At 41.0% G+C, this 19547-nt stretch overlaps 1 protein-coding gene and 1 non-coding gene across 2 annotated transcripts in view; one reads left to right on the forward strand and one right to left on the reverse strand.

Moving 5' to 3' along the window:
- Positions 1 to 2987: 2987 nt before the first annotated feature.
- Positions 2988 to 19547, reverse strand: part of HSPA4 (heat shock protein family A (Hsp70) member 4) — a 48483-nt gene continuing 31923 nt past the window's right edge. Inside the window, exons 8-19 of the mRNA XM_006734670.3 lie at positions 18567 to 18643; positions 16937 to 17088; positions 16340 to 16446; positions 15762 to 15895; positions 14604 to 14785; positions 13282 to 13368; positions 11677 to 11829; positions 10428 to 10553; positions 9047 to 9154; positions 6610 to 6729; positions 5408 to 5569; positions 2988 to 5191 (exon numbers count right to left, since the gene is read on the reverse strand). Coding sequence (XP_006734733.1) covers positions 4988 to 5191; positions 5408 to 5569; positions 6610 to 6729; positions 9047 to 9154; positions 10428 to 10553; positions 11677 to 11829; positions 13282 to 13368; positions 14604 to 14785; positions 15762 to 15895; positions 16340 to 16446; positions 16937 to 17088; positions 18567 to 18643 — 1612 coding nt within the window. The 3' untranslated portion in view covers positions 2988 to 4987. The remainder of the gene's footprint in view (positions 5192 to 5407; positions 5570 to 6609; positions 6730 to 9046; positions 9155 to 10427; positions 10554 to 11676; positions 11830 to 13281; positions 13369 to 14603; positions 14786 to 15761; positions 15896 to 16339; positions 16447 to 16936; positions 17089 to 18566; positions 18644 to 19547) is intronic.
- Positions 8131 to 8263, forward strand: LOC115941415 (small nucleolar RNA SNORA70). Its single transcript, XR_004076164.1, has one exon. It is a non-coding gene; the product is annotated as a small nucleolar RNA SNORA70 (small nucleolar RNA).

Here is a 19547-nt window from a genome sequence, read left to right on the forward strand (position 1 = left end):
AGTGCAAGTAGAAAAAAACAATGTGGTGGGTAAGGGCCTGCTAACTTGAGGTTAAGAAAAGTGAAGTACTCTCTCTCCCTCCATGGATCCAGGACTCCAAATCCAACAGTCCTGGCCTGCAAAGGAAATACATTCAGACACAACCAGTGAAAAAGCCCAAACACAACTCTATTTGTATTTTTTTTTTCTGCTTGTTGAGCTTGATTCTGGGAAATCGCACTGAGGAGTTAGAAGTATGTATCACCCCCATTCTCCCTCTATCCTGAGAGCAGGTGCCAAAAGTGGAGTGACAGTCAGGATTAGCTTGGCACTTATGCTCATGGCTATTGGACAAATCTGGAAAGCAGTCTGTGCCTTGCCAGTTCCTCTGAGGGGCTTCCCTTCCCTGAACCCTCAGAAACTTACTCTATCCTCTTTTCTCCTGAAGTGTTGCTCCTACCACAGCATGGCCGTGTGTCCCTTTTGCCTCCTGGCCTGCAGAAGTCGCCTCCTTCATTTCTCCACCTACGACAGCTACTCCAAATAGCGGTATCCGGCTCACAGAGGACGGGGGCACTGAGGGTCATGTCCCAGGCTGCTCCAGCCAGACGCAAGGGAGCAGCACACAGGGAAGGAATACGCTGCCAACTCCAAGGCAGCATGGGCCACAGGTAAGTGGTGGGAAGAAGCCCCATTTGCACACAGAACCTTGGACCCAGGTTGCTGCCCAATCTCCCTTCTCCCCAAGCTGATCTGTCATTCCAACTGGGCCACGCTTCTTGACCAAGAAGCTCCACCTGCAGCTTCACTGCGAGCCTCTGAGGCCCGGCTCCCACACTCTGAGAGCACCCCACAGCCACGGCCACCTGCCCCTTCCTACACTCCCCTGCTCCCTAACCTGCCTCACGCAGGATCGCTCCTCTCCAGCAGCTCATTTCCTCCAGAGCTTCCACACTTGCTCTTTCTGACACATCCCAACTCAAGCCTTCAGTCCCTAAACCGGGAAGGCACCCCAACCCCCAAAGCTTCCTTCCACAACCGCTGTAGCTTTGGGATCTCTCAACTCCATCTTGAATGACTTCCTAATCCTTCCCTCGCCGGACGCACACCAGCCTCACACCGGCTTGTCCACGGACTCCTACAGACTTGAGGGTATACTCCTCTCACGTCTGCTGCTCCACGTGCAAAAGCTGGGGACCATTCTTTTAAAAAACTCTTTCAACATTACAAAATTCCAAAATGCTTATTACGGAAATCTTAGAAAATATCAACAAGCAAATATGGACAAACAGCAGTCACCCACAATTCTACCTTGGAAGGAAACCACTTCATTCTGAAACACCCATCTGGTTTTGGTTTTTATGCAAACAGAGTCCATGTTCCTTCCAAACATGGGAAGCTGTGTGCATATTGTTCTTAACCTACATTTCTCACATAAAAATACAATATTCTTGCTGTTAAAGCCACTTTAAAAAAAATGATTGAAATACATCAAGTGCACAGAAGTGTATCAAGAGCCAGATCAACCAAACCTCATCGAGCCCTTGAAGCCTGCATTGCATGGCTGTGTCATTATGCCGTGGCTTAACTACATGCCCGGCTTCGAGCAGCAAAGTTTTTTTGTGTGTTTTTTTTTTTTAAGATTTATTTATTTGACAGAGAGAGCGAGCACAAGCAGGCGAAGTGGCAGGCAGAAGCAGGCTCCCCGCTGAGCAGGGAGCCCGACATGGAGCTTGATCCCAGGACCCTGAGATCATGACCTGAGCAGCAGATGCTTAACCGACTGAGCCACCCAAGCGCCCAGCAGAGTTGTTTTCAAATCTTTCCTGTTCCTTCAGTACCAGGACCTACCATTTCCCCCTTTGTTTGGCTCATCCCCTCAAACATGGATTATTTTTAATGTCCTGTTACCTCTCCAACTTCTCCCAGGCCCAACTCATTCTACACACATCACATGGGCATCCCTAAAACACCGTCACCCTCAGGCTAAAAGATCTGTGGCCCCCAGTGCTCCACACCAGAGTGTCTCAGCTCCTCCACTTCCACCAACAGCTCTAGAAACACTTCAGATGCTTGAAAAAAAAAAAAAAAATTCTCAAAGGCCACTAGTCTAATGCCTCTCCGTGAATCCTCACCACCACCGAGCTCTGAAGCTCTTCACACAAGCTGAAGCTGCCACACTGCAAAACCTTCACACCAGCCTGGGCTTCACCTCCAACACCTTCTTCCTCAGTGACATGCAGGGCACTGGCTCCTCTCCCTCAGTAAATAGGACTGTTACTCTCTTTCCACATGATCCCAACACCTCTGTCGCCCTGGATGACCGCTAGCTGGTCCCAGGCTTCCCACTGAATTTACCCCATCCCACTCCTTTCCCAAGGTCAGAAACCCACGAGTATGCCCACCTTGCTGCAGACACATTCGTTGAAGGCTGCTGACACAAGCCCTACTGGTAGGCCCTGGCAGGTCAGCTCCTCCTAACACGAAGCACTGGGACTGGTAAGTGGCAGGACTCTAGGGATTAAGGCCCTACACCCTTCCCCATGTAGGCCCCAGGCCTTATAGTTAGGTCTCTTCGATGGATTCGACCCCTTTCAACCCTCTTTACTACCCCACATTCACACCCACACCCCCACACCCAGACACACACCACATCCAGTGGTGGCCAAGTGTTGCTAGCACACTCCAGGCCATGGCATTCTTCCAAGGAGCAGGCATCAATCCTGGCACTGGTCCTCAGTGGGGCCGTAACCACCTTCGGCTGTTGTCAAAACCCTCAAAAGGACAGACAACACAAGAGATGGGCTTCTACATACCAGAGAACTGGGCCAACATTCAACGTGGGAGAATTTTGAGTACAGAAAAAGAGCAACTTCTTGCCACCTGTTAACAAGTGGAATTTAGTTAAGAGGACTCCTACCTCTGGAGTTTTCGTTGAACGAACACACACGCGCGCACACACACACACACACACACACCCTTCATTAGAAAATTAAGGAAACCATTCCTGAGTGTAAGACAGGTTTCTTTTATTAATTTTTCCTAAACTTGTCTGTTTATTTAATGTTTCTCTTAGTGTAAGAATGTGACCTGGAGCTTTAACAAACCAATTTGGATAATGCAACCTGGATAAATTCTTGTCTGCAAACAAGTCATCAATTATCACACACTCTCTGGCCTGGCCTCCAAGTAAATCCAATTGGTTTTAAAGCCTGTCTAAACAGAGAGCAAGCAGACCACATCATCTTATTTCTAGTTTAAACTTCAATTTCACCCCCATCCCAACACCCACACCCTCCCCCACACAAAAAGTTTTCTTAGAAGAAATGGCCATTGCGGACTGAGTCAGTTGCATAAGGATTGGCTTAATCCTGCAGCCAGCAGGCCAAAGCAGCTCTTGGCCTCACTGCAGGCCAGCTGGAACTCAAAGCATGACAGGTACAGAATGGATGGACACTCTAAGGACAGGGCCAAGTCCTGGTGCTAGAAGGCTTCCATGCGAGCTTACACACCAACATAAATACACTTCCACCTTCCTCCTCTAAGCAGGCTTTCTCTACCGCACTTCAGAACTTGGTAACACTCTAAAATTTTTTAGTGCAGAGAGGGACAGAAACTTATTCTAAATAAGCAAAGATCATGTTATTTCTAAGGTAGGCCAAAATTAAGAGAGGTACTGTTACACAGGTAACAATTATTACAAAGATCTAAAATGTAACCAACAAAGCTTGTAACAGTTTCTAAGGCAGGTACCAGCTATGGCCTCTAATACAGGCTTCCCTTGGAGTTTCCAAAATGCTTCCCTCCTATCAACACTGCCATGAAGGGCAGTCACAGGGAATGCTTTGGTGCACCTGACATTGGCCACACAATAAGAATGCGGTGTTGCTCAAGTCAGACACCATGCTTCTTTAACACTAATTTCAGACTCATCCAGTACAGTCCAGTGTATCTTAGGGTTTGGTGTTTTTTTCTTTTGTATGATCTGTCAGCTTTTTAACATATAAATTGGCAGGTTCATGGCAGATATTAACACAACATACAATTGACTGTGAACGAGCTAAAAAGAACTTTTAACTCTTGTCTTAGGACTTCAAGCTATACCTCAAATTTACACACAACATCTCTCACCTGAATGAGCAGGCCAGGATACAAGTCTTTACACCATAATTAACAAGAATCAGTTCCTCAGCTCAATTTACCATGCCTACATCCAACAATACATCTATCCAATTCTAACTCTGCAAAGAGAAAATTATTTAGACTTGATGTTTGGGGTATTCGTGAATGCATTTTCAGGAACATACTTTCTCAGGAAGAGCTTCCAGGTCCAAAATCCTCAGTTGCCAACTCGCTGCAGGTGAAGGGGTCTGTTTTCCCAAGAGCAGCACTCGGGCATTTGTAAGAGGAGCTCCTTCCCTGGAGCAGGGGGCGGGAGGGGCAGGAGTCTAAGTGGAGCGGAAGTGCAGCGTGAAGGAGCTTAGCACACGCCCCTCACGTTCTGCTATGTTCATCTAGGCCATGCCATGCTCTAGTCCCCAGAAAGCGGGGACCCCAGCCCCGTCCCCACACCAGGTGGGGAGCCTTCGTGGCAATCTCCACAACAGATTTCTGAAGCACAATTTCCAGAGTTCCTGCCACACAGGTCACAATGAAAAGTCTGCTTGACAGCTAGTTAGAGCCTTTGCTTATAGCTCAAGCTTTCCAAAACAAACTTATCCTTGTGTAAGCGTATTAAACACAAAAGGAGTGAAGCAGAAGCTCGGTAAGTAAGACTAACTGGGCTTCTAAATAGTACCATTATGAAAAAGATACAATGCACTTAATTTCTGTATCTAACTATTTAGAAGTCAAAACGCTCCATACATTACCTATATCCCCTCCCACGAAATCCCCTAAAAACTGACTAAGAAATCTCCAGTATTTGATTGCTCTAGTTGGTATTTAGAACAAAGCTGACAACTTAAAGCTTTATAATAGTCTGTTTTAATATAAACAATTGTTGGAATCAATCAATGTCCATTTCAGGAAGCTTCTTGTCTGAATCCGAAGGCACAGCTGTGTCTGCACCCTGCTCGGCAGCCTGAGGGCCTGGGCTGTCTCCTTGTCCATCCACTGGTCCATTCTGCTCTGCATTTTTTTGCTCCTCTTTCGGAGGTTCCACTTTGGGTTTGGGCTTTGAAACTATGGGGCTACAGAAACTCATCAGCTCCTAGAACAGCAGAGGAGAGAAAACTGTGGGTTCTTAAAAATAGTAAATTTTACATGACATTCTCAACTTAAACCCAAGTCCACCCCCTCCCAACCAGAAGCCAGAAACTAAGATGCACTAATGAAGTTCCCTCCTAAGTGTCACTTTAAGGACCATTAATAATAAATAACAAGGCTGACAAGAAAAGACTATTAAATATTCAAAGCCATAAATTACCTTAATTTTAGCTTCAATCTCTTTTGCCTTGACAACTGGATCCATGGTCAGACTCTGCTTGTTCTGAAGATTCAGTTTGTTATTCATCCACTCCATGGCCTCATTCGTGCTTTTTTCCACCTTCATCATGTCAGCAGCATCCAAATGGTCATACTGGTCCTCCTGCAACCAGGAGACAACCAGGCAAGTGTCAAAGGATGATACTCTCCCCACCCAAATATTATCTACTTGTTCGCCGTCTTTCAAAAACGTATAGTCTTTCCAAAAATGAAGCACATTCAGCCTCACCATCCAAATGGACATTCAATTCCTTTTTAAAAGAATTCAATTAAGAGAAAGTAACCCCAGTTTTTAAAACACTCAGGAAATAGACTTAAGGGCCAAAAACATACACAAGGGTAGCAATTGAAAGACTTCAATGTATAAAAAGCGCATGCCTGACAATCTTATGAAGGTAATTTCACAAACATGACATTACAGGTCACAAGATGTGAGAGCAGAGGTTTAGGCATGCTAGTTAGGAAGCAAAACAATAATGAATACAATTTTTTAAAGGAGACCTTTTAGAAACAAAATTTTTTCAGAATTAAACAAGCCAAATTTACCACTCAAAAGTTTCTTACAGTGACTATCCATCAAGAACCTGGAGTAGAGTGGAGTGGTTAGGAACCCAAAATTTGTGGAGTCAGACCTCAGGCCAAACCCCACTTCTCAACAGTAAGCTTGGGTGTTACTTAAGGACAGTGAGGCTTAAGGAAGTTAGGAGGTACCTGTAATACTACTGACGTGACCACCTACCTCATTGGGGTACTCCTAAGGATTTAATGAAATAATGTATTTATGGAATGTATATCACAAGTGCTCAAAAAATTGTTAAGTAGTTTACTGTTCAGACAGTCCTGCATCTGCATACCAAACCAAACCATGTGCCTAATGGTTCTCAGAAAAGACCAGGATAGAGCAGGTTAAGTCACTGATGAAGCATCTGACAGCAAGAAAAGGAAATCGAATATTGCTCACTTCCAAATTCTACCTATTAAAGAGTTCTTACTAAGATTCTATAAAATATTATACACACTACACTAACATCCAAAAAGAAATATTTAATATTTAACAATAGTTTAAAAAAAGCAAAAAAATCGCTATGTAAATGCCTCAAAACTTTACCAAAGTAACAGTAGAATAAGAAAAAAAACAGATACCTTGTTTTTGAAAGAGCTGATTACTTTCATATACTGTTGGATTTGTTTCCCTAGTTCTTCAAATAATTTTGGTCTTTCTTCAGATTCCTGGAATCGCATCTTAATAGGTTGACCTAGATTCTTAACATAAGAAAGAATGTTTAAACTATCAGAGAAGTATTGTTTCTACAATTACTGAGATCTACCACGGATTAAAGTACATTTCATCTCCATGTGCTTGATGTAAAAAGCTCAATATTGCTCCCCATTCCACTGAAATCCATCCTTAGGCTAGATAAGACAATATACCTCTATACCGTTCCATGTGGAGCCACTTCAACTTGTCACTGGAGTCCTAATTCTCAAAACAGAGTGGGGAGACAACCCTAAAGGAGGTGTCTCACCATCCTTATAAGAAGCATACCTGCCAAAATATTTTTTTGAAAATGAAATCTGATGAAGCCTCTAGTTCTAACCATCAATTTATCCGATGGTGATAAATAACATAGAAGTGAATTAGAAAATAACAGCACAGAAATGAAAACCAGCAAAATCCAGATGGGGTGAAAATCTGACCTAGGACATCTGATCTTTTTAAATAAATGAATATGGGGGCAGAAATGATGGAAGAACTACACAGATTTAAGAGACAAAGCATAAAATATATGGTCCTTAGGGGGATTCAGAGTCAAACAAACTAAAAACTGATTTATAAAACAACTAGAACTTGAAAACTGAATACATGGTGACATTAAACATGATATTAAGGAATCTTTTTAAATGTGATAATAATATAGCTTAAAGTCATATTTTCTTTTAAATACATACTGAAGTATTTTCAGAATAAATATAACATGACGGACTTTCTTCAAATAAATGGGAGTGGGAGGGAGCAGAAACGGAACAAAACTGGCCATAAGCTGACAACCATTAAAGCATTGTTGTACTTTAATGTGTTTGACATCTCCCATAATAAAAAGTAAAGCAAAAGACTCCATCGGAGAGATCTCACTGGAAGCTCTTGTTATCCTTCCACAATGACAGGAAAACTGCAGGCACTGTCCTTGAGCAATTCCATTTCAGAGGTTAATCACAATGGCCCAGTTTAACAAGAAAGGTAAGTAACCCAAAGAAATGTGACAAGTTCTTCCCGTGCATTTGAATCCTTTTGCAAACAAAGGCCTCAACCTTAGATCATTTTTTGTTTTTTTTTTAATAAAGTTTTATTCAAATACAATCACTTCATTCAGGCATGACGCTGGACATGCACTAAAACACTCAAGTGTACCAGGAATGAACCAGAAACCTTTAGATCTTCAGCCTAACAACTCTCCCAACTGAGCTATTTCGGCACCCTCATTTTTTGTACTTTTAACCCTACAGTTTAATGACCAGATTCTTTAAATACAAAACAGATACTTTGCTTTACCAAAAATCAAAACTATATGAACAACCCTGCCTCAACTGCACTACAGGTGCCTTCAGGACAGGGCAACATCTTTCTATTCTTTCAATCGCCACATCCAGGATGCAACCTCCTTCAGGAAAACATTTTAAGTCCAAACTGAATTTTCAGAAAAATAATTTTGTGCCATGGCTGCAAACAGGAGCCTCCCTGGTAGTGTATGCAGCCTGTTGATTGTATGGGTTGTCCTAAGGGACCTTGGAGACAGCCCTTTCCAGTGGACATTGAGGTCTGACCTCATGCTATCTCCAATCTAGGTTGCAGACAGGTATGCGGGGTGCTTTTGGAAAGCCCCAGGGCACAGCAGCCAGGGTCCACATTGGCCAAGTCATCATGTCCATCCGTACCAAGCTGCAGAACAAGGAGCATGTGACTGAGGCCCTATGCAGGGCCAAGTTCAAGTTCCCTGGCTGCCAGAAGATCCACATCTCCAAGAAGTGGGGCTTTACTAAGTTTAATGCGGATGAATTTGAAGACATGGTGGCTGAAAAGCAGCTTATCCCAGATGGCTGTGGGGTCAAATACATCCCTAATCGTGGCCCCTTGGACAAATGGAGGGCTCTGCACTCATGAGAACCTCGGCACTGCCCCCTCCCTGTTCATGCCCACCAATAAATCCTACTTCCTGTCCAAAAAAAAAAAGAAAGAAAAAGAATTTTGTTATTTTGTAGGGTTCTAAAAACAAGAAAATGACAGTAAGTGATAAAGGGTATAGTTTTTCAATCACTTTCAGCCTGTCTTCATTACTTGATATGAAAATTCCTCCCAATTTTGAGATAAATCCTTGGAAATTACAGCATGGGTTCAGGTTTCAGAACACTTCTGCTTTCAAGAATCTTTTTTTTTTTAAACAGTCAAAAGGAAATGCTTTCCATCCTCCTGCTTTATTTAAGTAAACTCCAGGCCCAACATGAGGCTTGAACTCACGAATGTAACATCAAGAGTCATGTGCTCCACCAACTGAGCCAGCCAGGCACGCCAAGAATCACTTACTTTTAATTCCGCCAATTTATCGACATAAACTTGCTTTGGCTGGTCTTCTCCGTCCTCATATAACCAATTTTCAGTATCTTCTAGTTTCAAGGTAAAACTGTTACGATCCTAAATATGAAGAAAAGATTATGATTAGGTCAGTCAAAAATCAGCTGGTTGACCAGCAAAGTCAATAGGCAAAGGCTGCAGTATCTGAATTTGCTTTAAAATACGGAGGGGACGGGACAGACGAGGGACACAGACAAGAATGACAATGTCGTTTTGCTTGATATCTACAGACAGTTTTTTTATTCTCTCTGCTGCAGGGGATAGGTTTAAAATTTGGGATAATTTGGTTATTTGAAAATTTCAGAAATAAAAACTGCATTTAAAAATATGTAAGCTAGGGGGGCTTGGGTGGTCAGTCAGTTAAGCATCTGCCTTCAGCTCAGGGCATGATCCCAGGGTCCTGGGATGGAGCCCCATATCGGGCTCCCTGCTGAGCAGGGAGCCTGCTTCTCCCTCTCCCTCCACCTGCCACTCATGCTCTCTCTCACTGACTCACTCTCTCTCAAATAAATAAATAAAATCTTTTTAAAAGGTAAAATAATGTAAGCTATAAAAAAACAAAATCTTAAAAAAATGTAAGGTATATAACTAAAATACTGTATTGTTTATTTGAAAGCTGCTAATAATAAGCAAGTAGCTCTTAAAAGTTCTCTTCACAAGAAAAAATAATTTTTATAACTGTGTACAGTGACAGATGTTTAATTAGACTTATGTGATTTATTTCATAATATATTCAAATATCATTATGTTGTACTCCTGAAACTAATGTTGTCAATTATAGTTTTTTAAAAAAGTGAATTAAAATACAGAAACATGAGGGCGCCTGGGTGGCTCAGTTGGTTAAGCGACTGCCTTCGGCTCAGGTCATGATCCTGGAGTCCCGGGATCGAGTCCCGCATCAGGCTCCCTGCTCGGCAGGGAGTCTGCTTCTCCCTCTGACCCTCCCCCCTCTCATGCTCTCTGTCTCTCATTCTCTCTCCCCTCTCATGCTGTCTCTCATTCTCTCTCTCTCAAATAAATAAATAAAATCTTTAAAAAAAAAAAAAAATACAGAAACATGAGAGAAGGGTGGGCTGACTTAAAGAAAAATACCAGGTAAATAAAAGCATGCAAATGTATCAAAAAGTGATGCATTAAAAAAAAAAAAAAAGAAAGAAAGAAATGTTTCATGAAGACAAGACTTTGGGAAACACTGCACTAAAAGAAACACAAAACTTTTCCCCCAAAAAGCCCATTTTTAATCATTTGACTGTGTACCTACGGATGCCAGAAATGTGCCTACCACATTTAAGGCTGCTCCCAGAAAACACCTAGTAGGTAAACACATACTTACATCTTCACTCACAAACTTCTCGTATTCCCCACTAAGCTTGTCTCTCATCTCGTACACATATTCTTCCACTGCATTCTTGGCATCATTCCTCTCCTTCTCCAGTTTATCCTGCATGATCATCTTACCCTGAGAACAGTATAAATTAGAAATTCAGACAACTCAGACAATATCCTCTTAAATACTAAGTCCTGTAATTATAAAAGTGGGAGAATCGGGCACCTGGGTGGCTCAGTTGGTTAAGCGACTGCCTTCGGCTCAGGTCATGATCCTGGAGTCCCTGGATCGAGTCCCACATCGGGCTCCCTGCTCAGTGGGGAGTCTGCTTCTCCCTCTGACCCTCCCCCTTCTCATGTGCTCTCTCTTTCTCTCTCTCTCAAATAAATAAAATCTTTAAAAAATAAATAAATAAATAAAAGTGGAGAATCCTTCTTCCCCCCCAAATCCTCTTAGTTCTGCAAATCATCCAAGAAAGAAGTGGAAGCATTGTCTCCAGTAAATTATGAAGATCAACTGTGAGTTCTGTGAGTGTGCTTAGAAAAAAACAGTAATAGAAGTATCAAGATTCAGAAACTCAAAAGCAAAATAAGGAAAAGAACTTAAAACAAGAGAACTTTAAGAAACTATTAGCTCCATGTTGTCATAAGGTGGTATATTCTGCTGTAGGATTACTATACAGTAATAAGAAAATCAAATGATTCACACAGTATAAATGTTACAGGTCTGTAAAACAAATCTAAGATCCAAGGGATATGTGATAAAAAAAAAAAACTTCAGAGACAACAATTAATTCAATAATTTGTGCACCAGGGTGCCAAACCTTGCATCACTCACGGTAACAAGAGTTCTCAACACTGACTTACAACAGGGGAAGGAACTAAATACACAAAACAGCACTACCACGAATGCTTTGATTTCTCCTACTGATCAACGTCCATGACCCAGCACCTCAAACATCCCAAGCTCCCAAGTGAACAAACACACACACAAACCCGAACATGAATGATACCACCCTAAACCAAAGACATAATGTCAAAGATGTCTTAACAGAGCTTCTAGCTATAGACACATAAAACTATAAAAGCATTTTGATATGACATGGGATTTGCCCTTGAAGTACCCAAAAATCTAAAATCACTCCCTTAAACTCCAAACAACTGAAAATGCATAAAAGGTCACTAGACAAAGAGTTTTAACACTATGGCCACTTTAATCTGTTAGCTTCTTGTTCTCAGAGATCTGAAATAACCACCTCATTTTCAATGTACAAGTTGAGCATCTCTCGGTCTATCTGCCACAACAGCTGATTCTCAATTGGCAGGTCCACGGTACTGGTCTTCACTTTTGCCTTCTTGGCTTGAGGTGGTTGGTCCATCTTTTTGTCTTTTGATCCAGCTTGAGAGGTCTGAAATAACAAGAAATCATTATTAACAAACACATATACAGACTATCTTAAACTTCCAAATGGGTCGTGTTTCAAGAGCTCTTTTTGGTTTTTTATTAGTTTGTTTTCTAATGATATAAATAACCTGGGATGACTACTTGTAATATCTAGAAAGTTACAAACATCAATATTCTATGAGTAGTCAAATCCAAAGAGACAGAAAGTAACAGTGGGTGCCAGAGGCTGGGGGGAGGGAAAAGTGGGGCAATGGGGAGTTGCTGTTGAATGGGCACTTCACACTAGAAAGGCACCAGTTCTCAAGCCACCTCAATGAAGAAGCCTAAGTAGCAACCACCCCCTGAAATGCCCTACAGCCCCACAGCATGTGGTGGGAGAAGCAGCTCTCCTTTCTCCTCGCCAGCTCCCCACATACACACTGAGGAAGTACTTCTCTCTCACTCTGCTGCCCCCAGCCATACAACATGAAGGGTTTTCCACCTTGGAAAAGGCCTTTCCTTTTCCTCTCCCCATTATATTTCCTTTTTTGTAAGTATTTGCATAGCCAAATGGAAGTAATTAAACTTTATTAACTGATGTGAAAATGAGTAACAGACTGAAGCCATCTACGGGCTCTGCCAAACTTTTTTAAATGCCACCATCAGAAATACCTCACAAAGTGAGACTATATATTGCAATGTCATAATGTGAAAGACAACATGCTTTCAATACTGACACCAAACTTAAACATGAAAACTTGGAAGTTAGAATTAAAAACAGGATTGTAAAGGATTCAAAAATGTTACATATTCATTTAAACAAATACTTGGGATAAATATACCACTTACACTATTTACAAAATACATGTAAATATTTTATTATTTAAAACACTATCTTTGGGGCACCTGGGTGGCTCAGTACGTTAAGTGTCTGCCTTTGGCTCAGTTCGTGATGCCAGGGTCCTGGGATCGAGCCCCGCATCCGGCCCCCTGCTCGGCGGGAAGCCTGCTTCTCCCTCTCACACTCCCCTTGCTTGTGTTCCCTCTCTGTGTCTCTCTCTCTGTCAAATAAATAAATGATATCTTTAAAAAAATAAAAATAAAACAGGTTTGAACTGCAGAAGTCCATGTATATACAGAGTTTTGATAAATAACAGTACAGTACTGTAAACGTATTTTCTCTGCTTTATGATTTTCTTAGTAACATAATTTCTCTAGCTTACCTTACAGTAAGAATACAGTATTTAATACACATAACATACAGAACAGGAATTAATCAACTATTTGTGTTTTTCTGGTAAACAGAATAGTGAAGTTTTTGGGGAGTCAAGTTATATGCAGATTTTTTTTTACTGCATAAGGGTCAGGACCCCTAACGTGCACACTGTTCAAGGGTCAACTGTGTAACTACCTTGTAAGATACAGTATCCCATGTATGTGAAGACATTACAAATCCTATTCTAAAACACAATTATACCTCCATTTCTTCAGACTCTGCCTTATTTTCTGCTGGCATCTGCTGCTGCTCTTCAGCATGTGGTTCCTCCTGGTCCACTTGCATCTTCTGAAAAACAGGTCACATCGAATCCCGAAGCTAGGAAATACTAATGGAAGACTAAGCGACCTTCATGACATACTGGCAAAATCCCATGGTATGGAATTCCTGATCAATTACCAGCCATCAGAACGCCTGGACTCAAATTCCAGCTATGACACATGTCACCTATTAATATGGAAGTTTTCGTCTCTGGATCTCAGTTAATAAATCTGTACAATGGAGTAAACACTTGCCCTACCCTACCCGTATGTAAACAAGGGTGGCTGTGGAAATGCTTTGTAAACCACAGCAGTACTCATCTTAAAGGAGGGTGGCAATATTTAACACAGTATTTCTGAAGAGAGCAGGAGTTTCTCCACGCTTCCTCATGAGTAAATTTCTCTCAAAAGTCTCAACATTTTCAAGCAGTTCTTAAATTAGTCTTTTCATCCTTACAAGTACAGCCACTGTGTGCATTAGGGGAGGTGAACACCTTGAAAATTCTGTTAAAAGAACAAAGCCTGGGGGCGCCTGGGTGGCTCAGCCAGTTGAGCTCCCAACTCTTGGTTTCAGCTCAGGTTATCATCTCATGGGTCATGGTTGGTTGAACCCCATGGCAGGCTCCCCGCTCAGTGGGGAGCCTACCTGAAGATTCTCTCCTGCTCTTCCCCCAACTCACGTGCATACGCGCGTGCTTTCCCTTGAATAAATAAATCCAACAAGAACAAAGCCTGACAATAATGACAAAGAAGGGAAAGTTTGTGGAGACCTGAATCACCGGCTTGCAATGTCTGCAGCTCATAAGAATGACCTCAGAGGCTTCTAAAAGTGATACCTGGGCCTTAACCCAGACCAACTCACTAAGACCTCTGGAGACTCAAACATTTGTAGTTTCATAAAGCTTGATTTTGATGCACAATAAGGATGAGACCAGGGCATGATTCCAATAAATGACTGTAAAATCAACTTATGAAAATAACCAAGACTCAAAGCATTCTTCAGTAATGAGAATCAAAAACAACTCAACTTGAGAAGTACACTGTCTGAAGAGAGAAGCCAAATTATATTCCATTTCTGTAAGAAAGACTGCATAAAGACCTTCTGCTAGTTCCCCCGTGCTAGCATAAGGGGACACAATGCAAACCCACTCTCAGCAGCTGTCACAAGGTTCCTCCCAACCCAGTCAATTTGTTAGAATTTCTAGACAAGTCACCGGTACACCATCATAAATGGTCTAAAATGGTCTAAAATGTCCAGATTACCTCTTCCTCCTTTGCATTCTGATCTGTTTCCATCGGTTCCTCATTTTCCTCAAACTTAAGCACTTCCACTAGAGATGCACTGGACACACTGAAGATGCCATGGACGTTTACTCGAACCTTGACTTTCACTTTTGAACTGGAGCCATCAGACTGAGGAGTGACTTTCTGAACTAAAAACTGAGCTACGGACATACGAAACAAAAGAGAACACATAACCTGAGAGGACGAATTCAAACATGAATATATGCCCACACGGCCGGGTTATGCCCATTTCTCAGTGACAGGTCAAGTAATCTTACTAAATCATTAGATTTCTCCTTCTTCTCTCATAAATAGTCAAACTCTCAGTACCTTGTCCCGATTAAGGACTCACACATCTCCTAACCCTCCAAACATTTTCTCACCTCTGGTCCCTTATTCCAATTCATCTTTATATGCCACTGCCAGGGAAGTTCCTAAACTGATGCCACTTATCCTCTACTGAAAAAACCCTAGTGATTCCGTACTGCTTCTGTCATTTATCAAGAAATTGCCATACATCAAGAGTCAATTACTACACCAGAGTTCTACTTACGTTTTTTAATTTACAAAACATGAATTCTCATTCTTATTCCCATTTTACAAATGAGGAAAACAGAGTAGGCTAACTTTCCCACAGCTTCTAAGTGCCATTCAGGATATTCCTAATACTTCTAATACTTTACTCGTGTATTCTAAGTCTGTAATGATCATGTAATTCTGGTTTCTCTCTCACCTAGTGTAATTTCCAGATTATAAGAACTTCTGAGGATCTGTGAAGACTCTAGCCAACATGGCTCCATAACCTAGGATACTGACATAACTATTTTCTAATCATTTTCTGTGTACATCTTATAACTCCGTGTTAGGGTGAAAATTGAGTTTAACTCCTTTTTAGTGTCTATGTATTATCACATTATGCACAAGGTATACCCACTATGTGCATTAACCAAGAAATACTGCCCACACAACAGAGATCCAATTAAATAGTAACCATCCTGCTAGTAGTGAAGTGGTCAAAAGCCTGGAAGAGGTTTTTTGTGTGGGATTTACAATACCAAATTTCAGATTATACTTGCTAGCTCCCAGTTCTCCCAAGTACATAATTTTTCTTTTTTTTAAGTTCCCAATTCTACTTACCTATAGCAGGATCTGGATAGGGCAAATCCTGCAGGGAACTATAATAGGCCTCAAGAGTGAAAGGTTCCTTTCTATAAAATGTGAGTACTTTAGAGAAAGGAGCAGAATGATTTTTTGTAAAGACTTCACAGTCACTAGATGGAGGAAAAAGACAAAAACACACAAATTTAAGATATTCCTGAACACTTTTACCAACTTATTGTACATCTGTAATTACTGTGTGGCTCTAGTTACTCTTCTCATGCTCTCTCATCTGGCATCATTTCCAGGATATAAGAGGTTCCAAGGAAAAAGAAACTTACATATATATCTACAGATATATATAAAGTCAGTTTCAAGGAATATAAATATATTTGAATAAGTACGTCAAAGGCACCAATTACTTCAGCAGGATCAATTATAGTAAACTAAGTAAGGACACAAATTTATTCTCAAGACTAAAGTTAAGGCATCACTTTGCTTCATGCACTGTAATGAAATGTTACAGATCTGCAGAAGTTGAAATGGAGGGCAATATTTTACTCAGACTTAACACTAAGTTAACTGTAAGTATAAAAATAATTAATAAATGTTATTACCTTGACCCTTCTTCAGCTGGAGAATTCCATCTCAGAGATATGGGATATGGTACTACATCAGTGATAGAAAATTCTCTGACTTTGAAAGCGGGCGATAAGATTGCACACTAGAATAATAATTTTTAAAAATTCCATATGACAAGTACAGACATTATGAACTGTTATTATGAGACCTATAAATAATAACTTCAAAAAACCACCATCAACGGTTTTTAAGTGTTTACATTAAGTGGTTTTAAAAACTTTCAGATTAACTATTATCTAGCCATTACTTTTCATTTTTCCATGAACTCAAACCTTTACTTAATTTATGTACAATGCTACTTCATATATAGACAACAAATAATGTGCCAAATCTTAGTAGTATTTCAGGCTTACCTATGTTTCTAGTAAATTAATTCAGCTTATTCCATGTGATAGAGTACAATTCCATTTATCAACACCACCTCTGATATCCATTGTAAAACTAAAATTTCAGAATCTTACACCTAGAGATCATCCTAAGCTATCCTCAGATTATTAGCTAGATATAGAAAACCAATGCCGTCTTGGCACAATGACCTATAAATGGATGGCTACCTGTGAAAGAAAGCTCACCTGCAATGCACAGCCTCGAGTGACAGCTTCATCAGCATTTAGTGTTGTACTAAGCTCTTTACCAAAAAATTTGCTGATCTTCTCTTTCAATGCAGGGATTCGTGTCGCGCCACCAACTATCTCCACTGCATAAATATCTTCTTTCTTTAACTCTATTTTAAAATGATTAAAAAAGACATTGAGATGAAAACAACCTTTAAATTAGTACTTTACAATGAAATAAACGAGCAATATAACATCTTAACACAACAAAATAACTTAGATTCCTAACAAAACCCTGCCACTCCTTCACCCCCTCACCACCACCACCACCACCCACACACACACACCCACACCCACACACACACCTGCGGCATCTGAAAACAAGTAGGTATGTTCTGATGCACCAGGGGCAGTGCGGCACAATATTGGGACTTAAGAGGACAGGGCCATGAATACTAAATGCCCTACAGTGTAGAGACCCCATAATCTCTGAAACAGTCCCACGTAAAAAAATTGTTAAAACATCAATAGTTAAGGGCGCCTGGGTGGCTCAGTTGGTTAGGCGACTGCCTTCGGCTCAGGTCATGATCCTGGAGTTCCTGGATCGAGTCCCGCATCGGGCTCCCTGCTTGGCAGGGAGTCTGCTTCTCCCTCTGACCCTCCCCCCTCTCATGTGCTCTCTCTCATTCTCTCTCTCTCAAATAAATAAATAAAATCTTTAAAAAAAAAAAAAAAACATCAATAGTTAAGCTAGCTACAAGGAAAATAAGAGGGCCTTGAAATACTGAGTTACCCCTGACATGGCATGAAAGAAAAAAGTATTCGAAGCACACCTAGCCCCACCAGCACTCTACCCAGAGCACAGGCATTGGTCAGATTATTAACACAGGTACAGCTTCGTCCTAACATAAGTAAAGAAGGTGCACACCAAAGCTCTTCCATCACTCATAGAATACTCCTAACACCACCTGGTTTCCTGGTCACATTTTATGCAACAAATACTGATGGTATGCTGAGCAGGGCTATTTAAAGAAATGGGCTATCCCAGTATGGAAAGATCATGCCAGTTTGCCTAATCACTCTGATTTAAGAGCTGACCTTTGTCAAGATGACAGTACATCTCAACACTCTGAAATACTTAGCAACCAACACAACAGTGGACTCCAAGTGAAAGTATGCTGAAGGTTTTAGGAAAATTAGTGATATATTACTAAATCAAATATCTACTTTTAGCTAGAGATAAAATTAGAGCATCCTGTTAAAATAACTATGTGGTTATCACATCCTCCCTTGGCTGTATTTCTCAGTCAGTAAAACATTCAGACAGAAAAGCCTATACAAGTACTACAAAGCAACAAAGCAAAAGACAATTTTTACCACTATGAAATAAATGGGATGTTTTATATCCATCTGGGTCTGAATTAGCTTTCTTGACAAAATTTTAGATTTCCCTGGACACCATTATCAAAAGAGGTGGGGGCAGGAGGCGGGGGTGCTCCAGAGAAAAGACAGACATAAAAAGAAGCTTAATACAGCAATGAAGTAGTGGTATATACAATGAAAATTTGTGTAACTTAAAAAAAAAAAAGTAATAACGTTTTCCAAAGAGCCATGATTATACAAACAATTCAGTCACAGTAATACTTACTGGCTTGTTCCAAAACACTACGAAGTGGTGGCTCCACTCTAGCTAAGAGATCATCACACATCTCCAGAAATTTGCCCCTATGAAAAAAACAGCAATAGGTTTAAATCATATTCCACTTTTATTGGGGGGGGGGGGCAGCGATGGCTATAATCAAAAAGGCAGATAATAACAAGTATTGGCAAAAATGTAGAGAAACTGGATCCCTCATACATTCCTGGTAAGAATATAAAATGGTGTGGCCATTTTGGAAAAGAATTTGGCAGTTCGGGGCGCCTGGGTGGCCCAGTTGGTTAAGCAACTGCCTTCGGCTCAGGTCATGATCCTGGAGTCCTAGGATTGAGTCCCGTGCATCAGGCTCCCTGCTGGGCGGGGAGTCTGCTTCTCCCTCTGACCCTTCCCTCTCTCATGCTCTCTCATTTTCGCTCTCTCAAATAAACAAATAAATAAAATCTTTAAAAAAAAAAAAAAAGGGGGTGCCTGGGTGGCTCAGATGGTTAAGCGTCTGCCTTCGGCTCAGGTCATGATCCCAGAGTCCTGGGATCGAGTCCCGCATCGGGCTCCCTGCTCAGCGGGGAGCCTGCCTCTCTCTCTCTCTCTCTCTTATGAATAAATAAATAAAATCTTTAAAAAAAAAAAAAAAAAGAATTTGGCAGTCCTTCAAAGTGTTAAATGCAGCGTTACCATATGACCCAGCAATTCCACTCTAGGTATATAACCAAAAGAATTGAAAACATATGTCCACACAAAAACTTGCACATAAATGTTCTTCACAACAGCCAAAAAAGTGGGAAAAAAACCTAATTCCTATCAAGTAACGTTCAGGAATAAAAAGGATGAATACAGTAAGAGAGACTGATAAATGTTAAAACATGGATAAACTTTTAAAAAATTATGCAAGCTGAAAGAAACCAATCAAAAAAGAGCACGTATTATATGACTCCACTTATATGAAATGTTCAGAATAGGTAAATCCCGAGAGAC

This window comes from Leptonychotes weddellii, chromosome 7 (assembly GCF_054177405.1).
Source record: "Leptonychotes weddellii isolate Sample4059 chromosome 7, ASM5417740v2, whole genome shotgun sequence".
Lineage (NCBI taxonomy): Eukaryota > Metazoa > Chordata > Mammalia > Carnivora > Phocidae > Leptonychotes > Leptonychotes weddellii.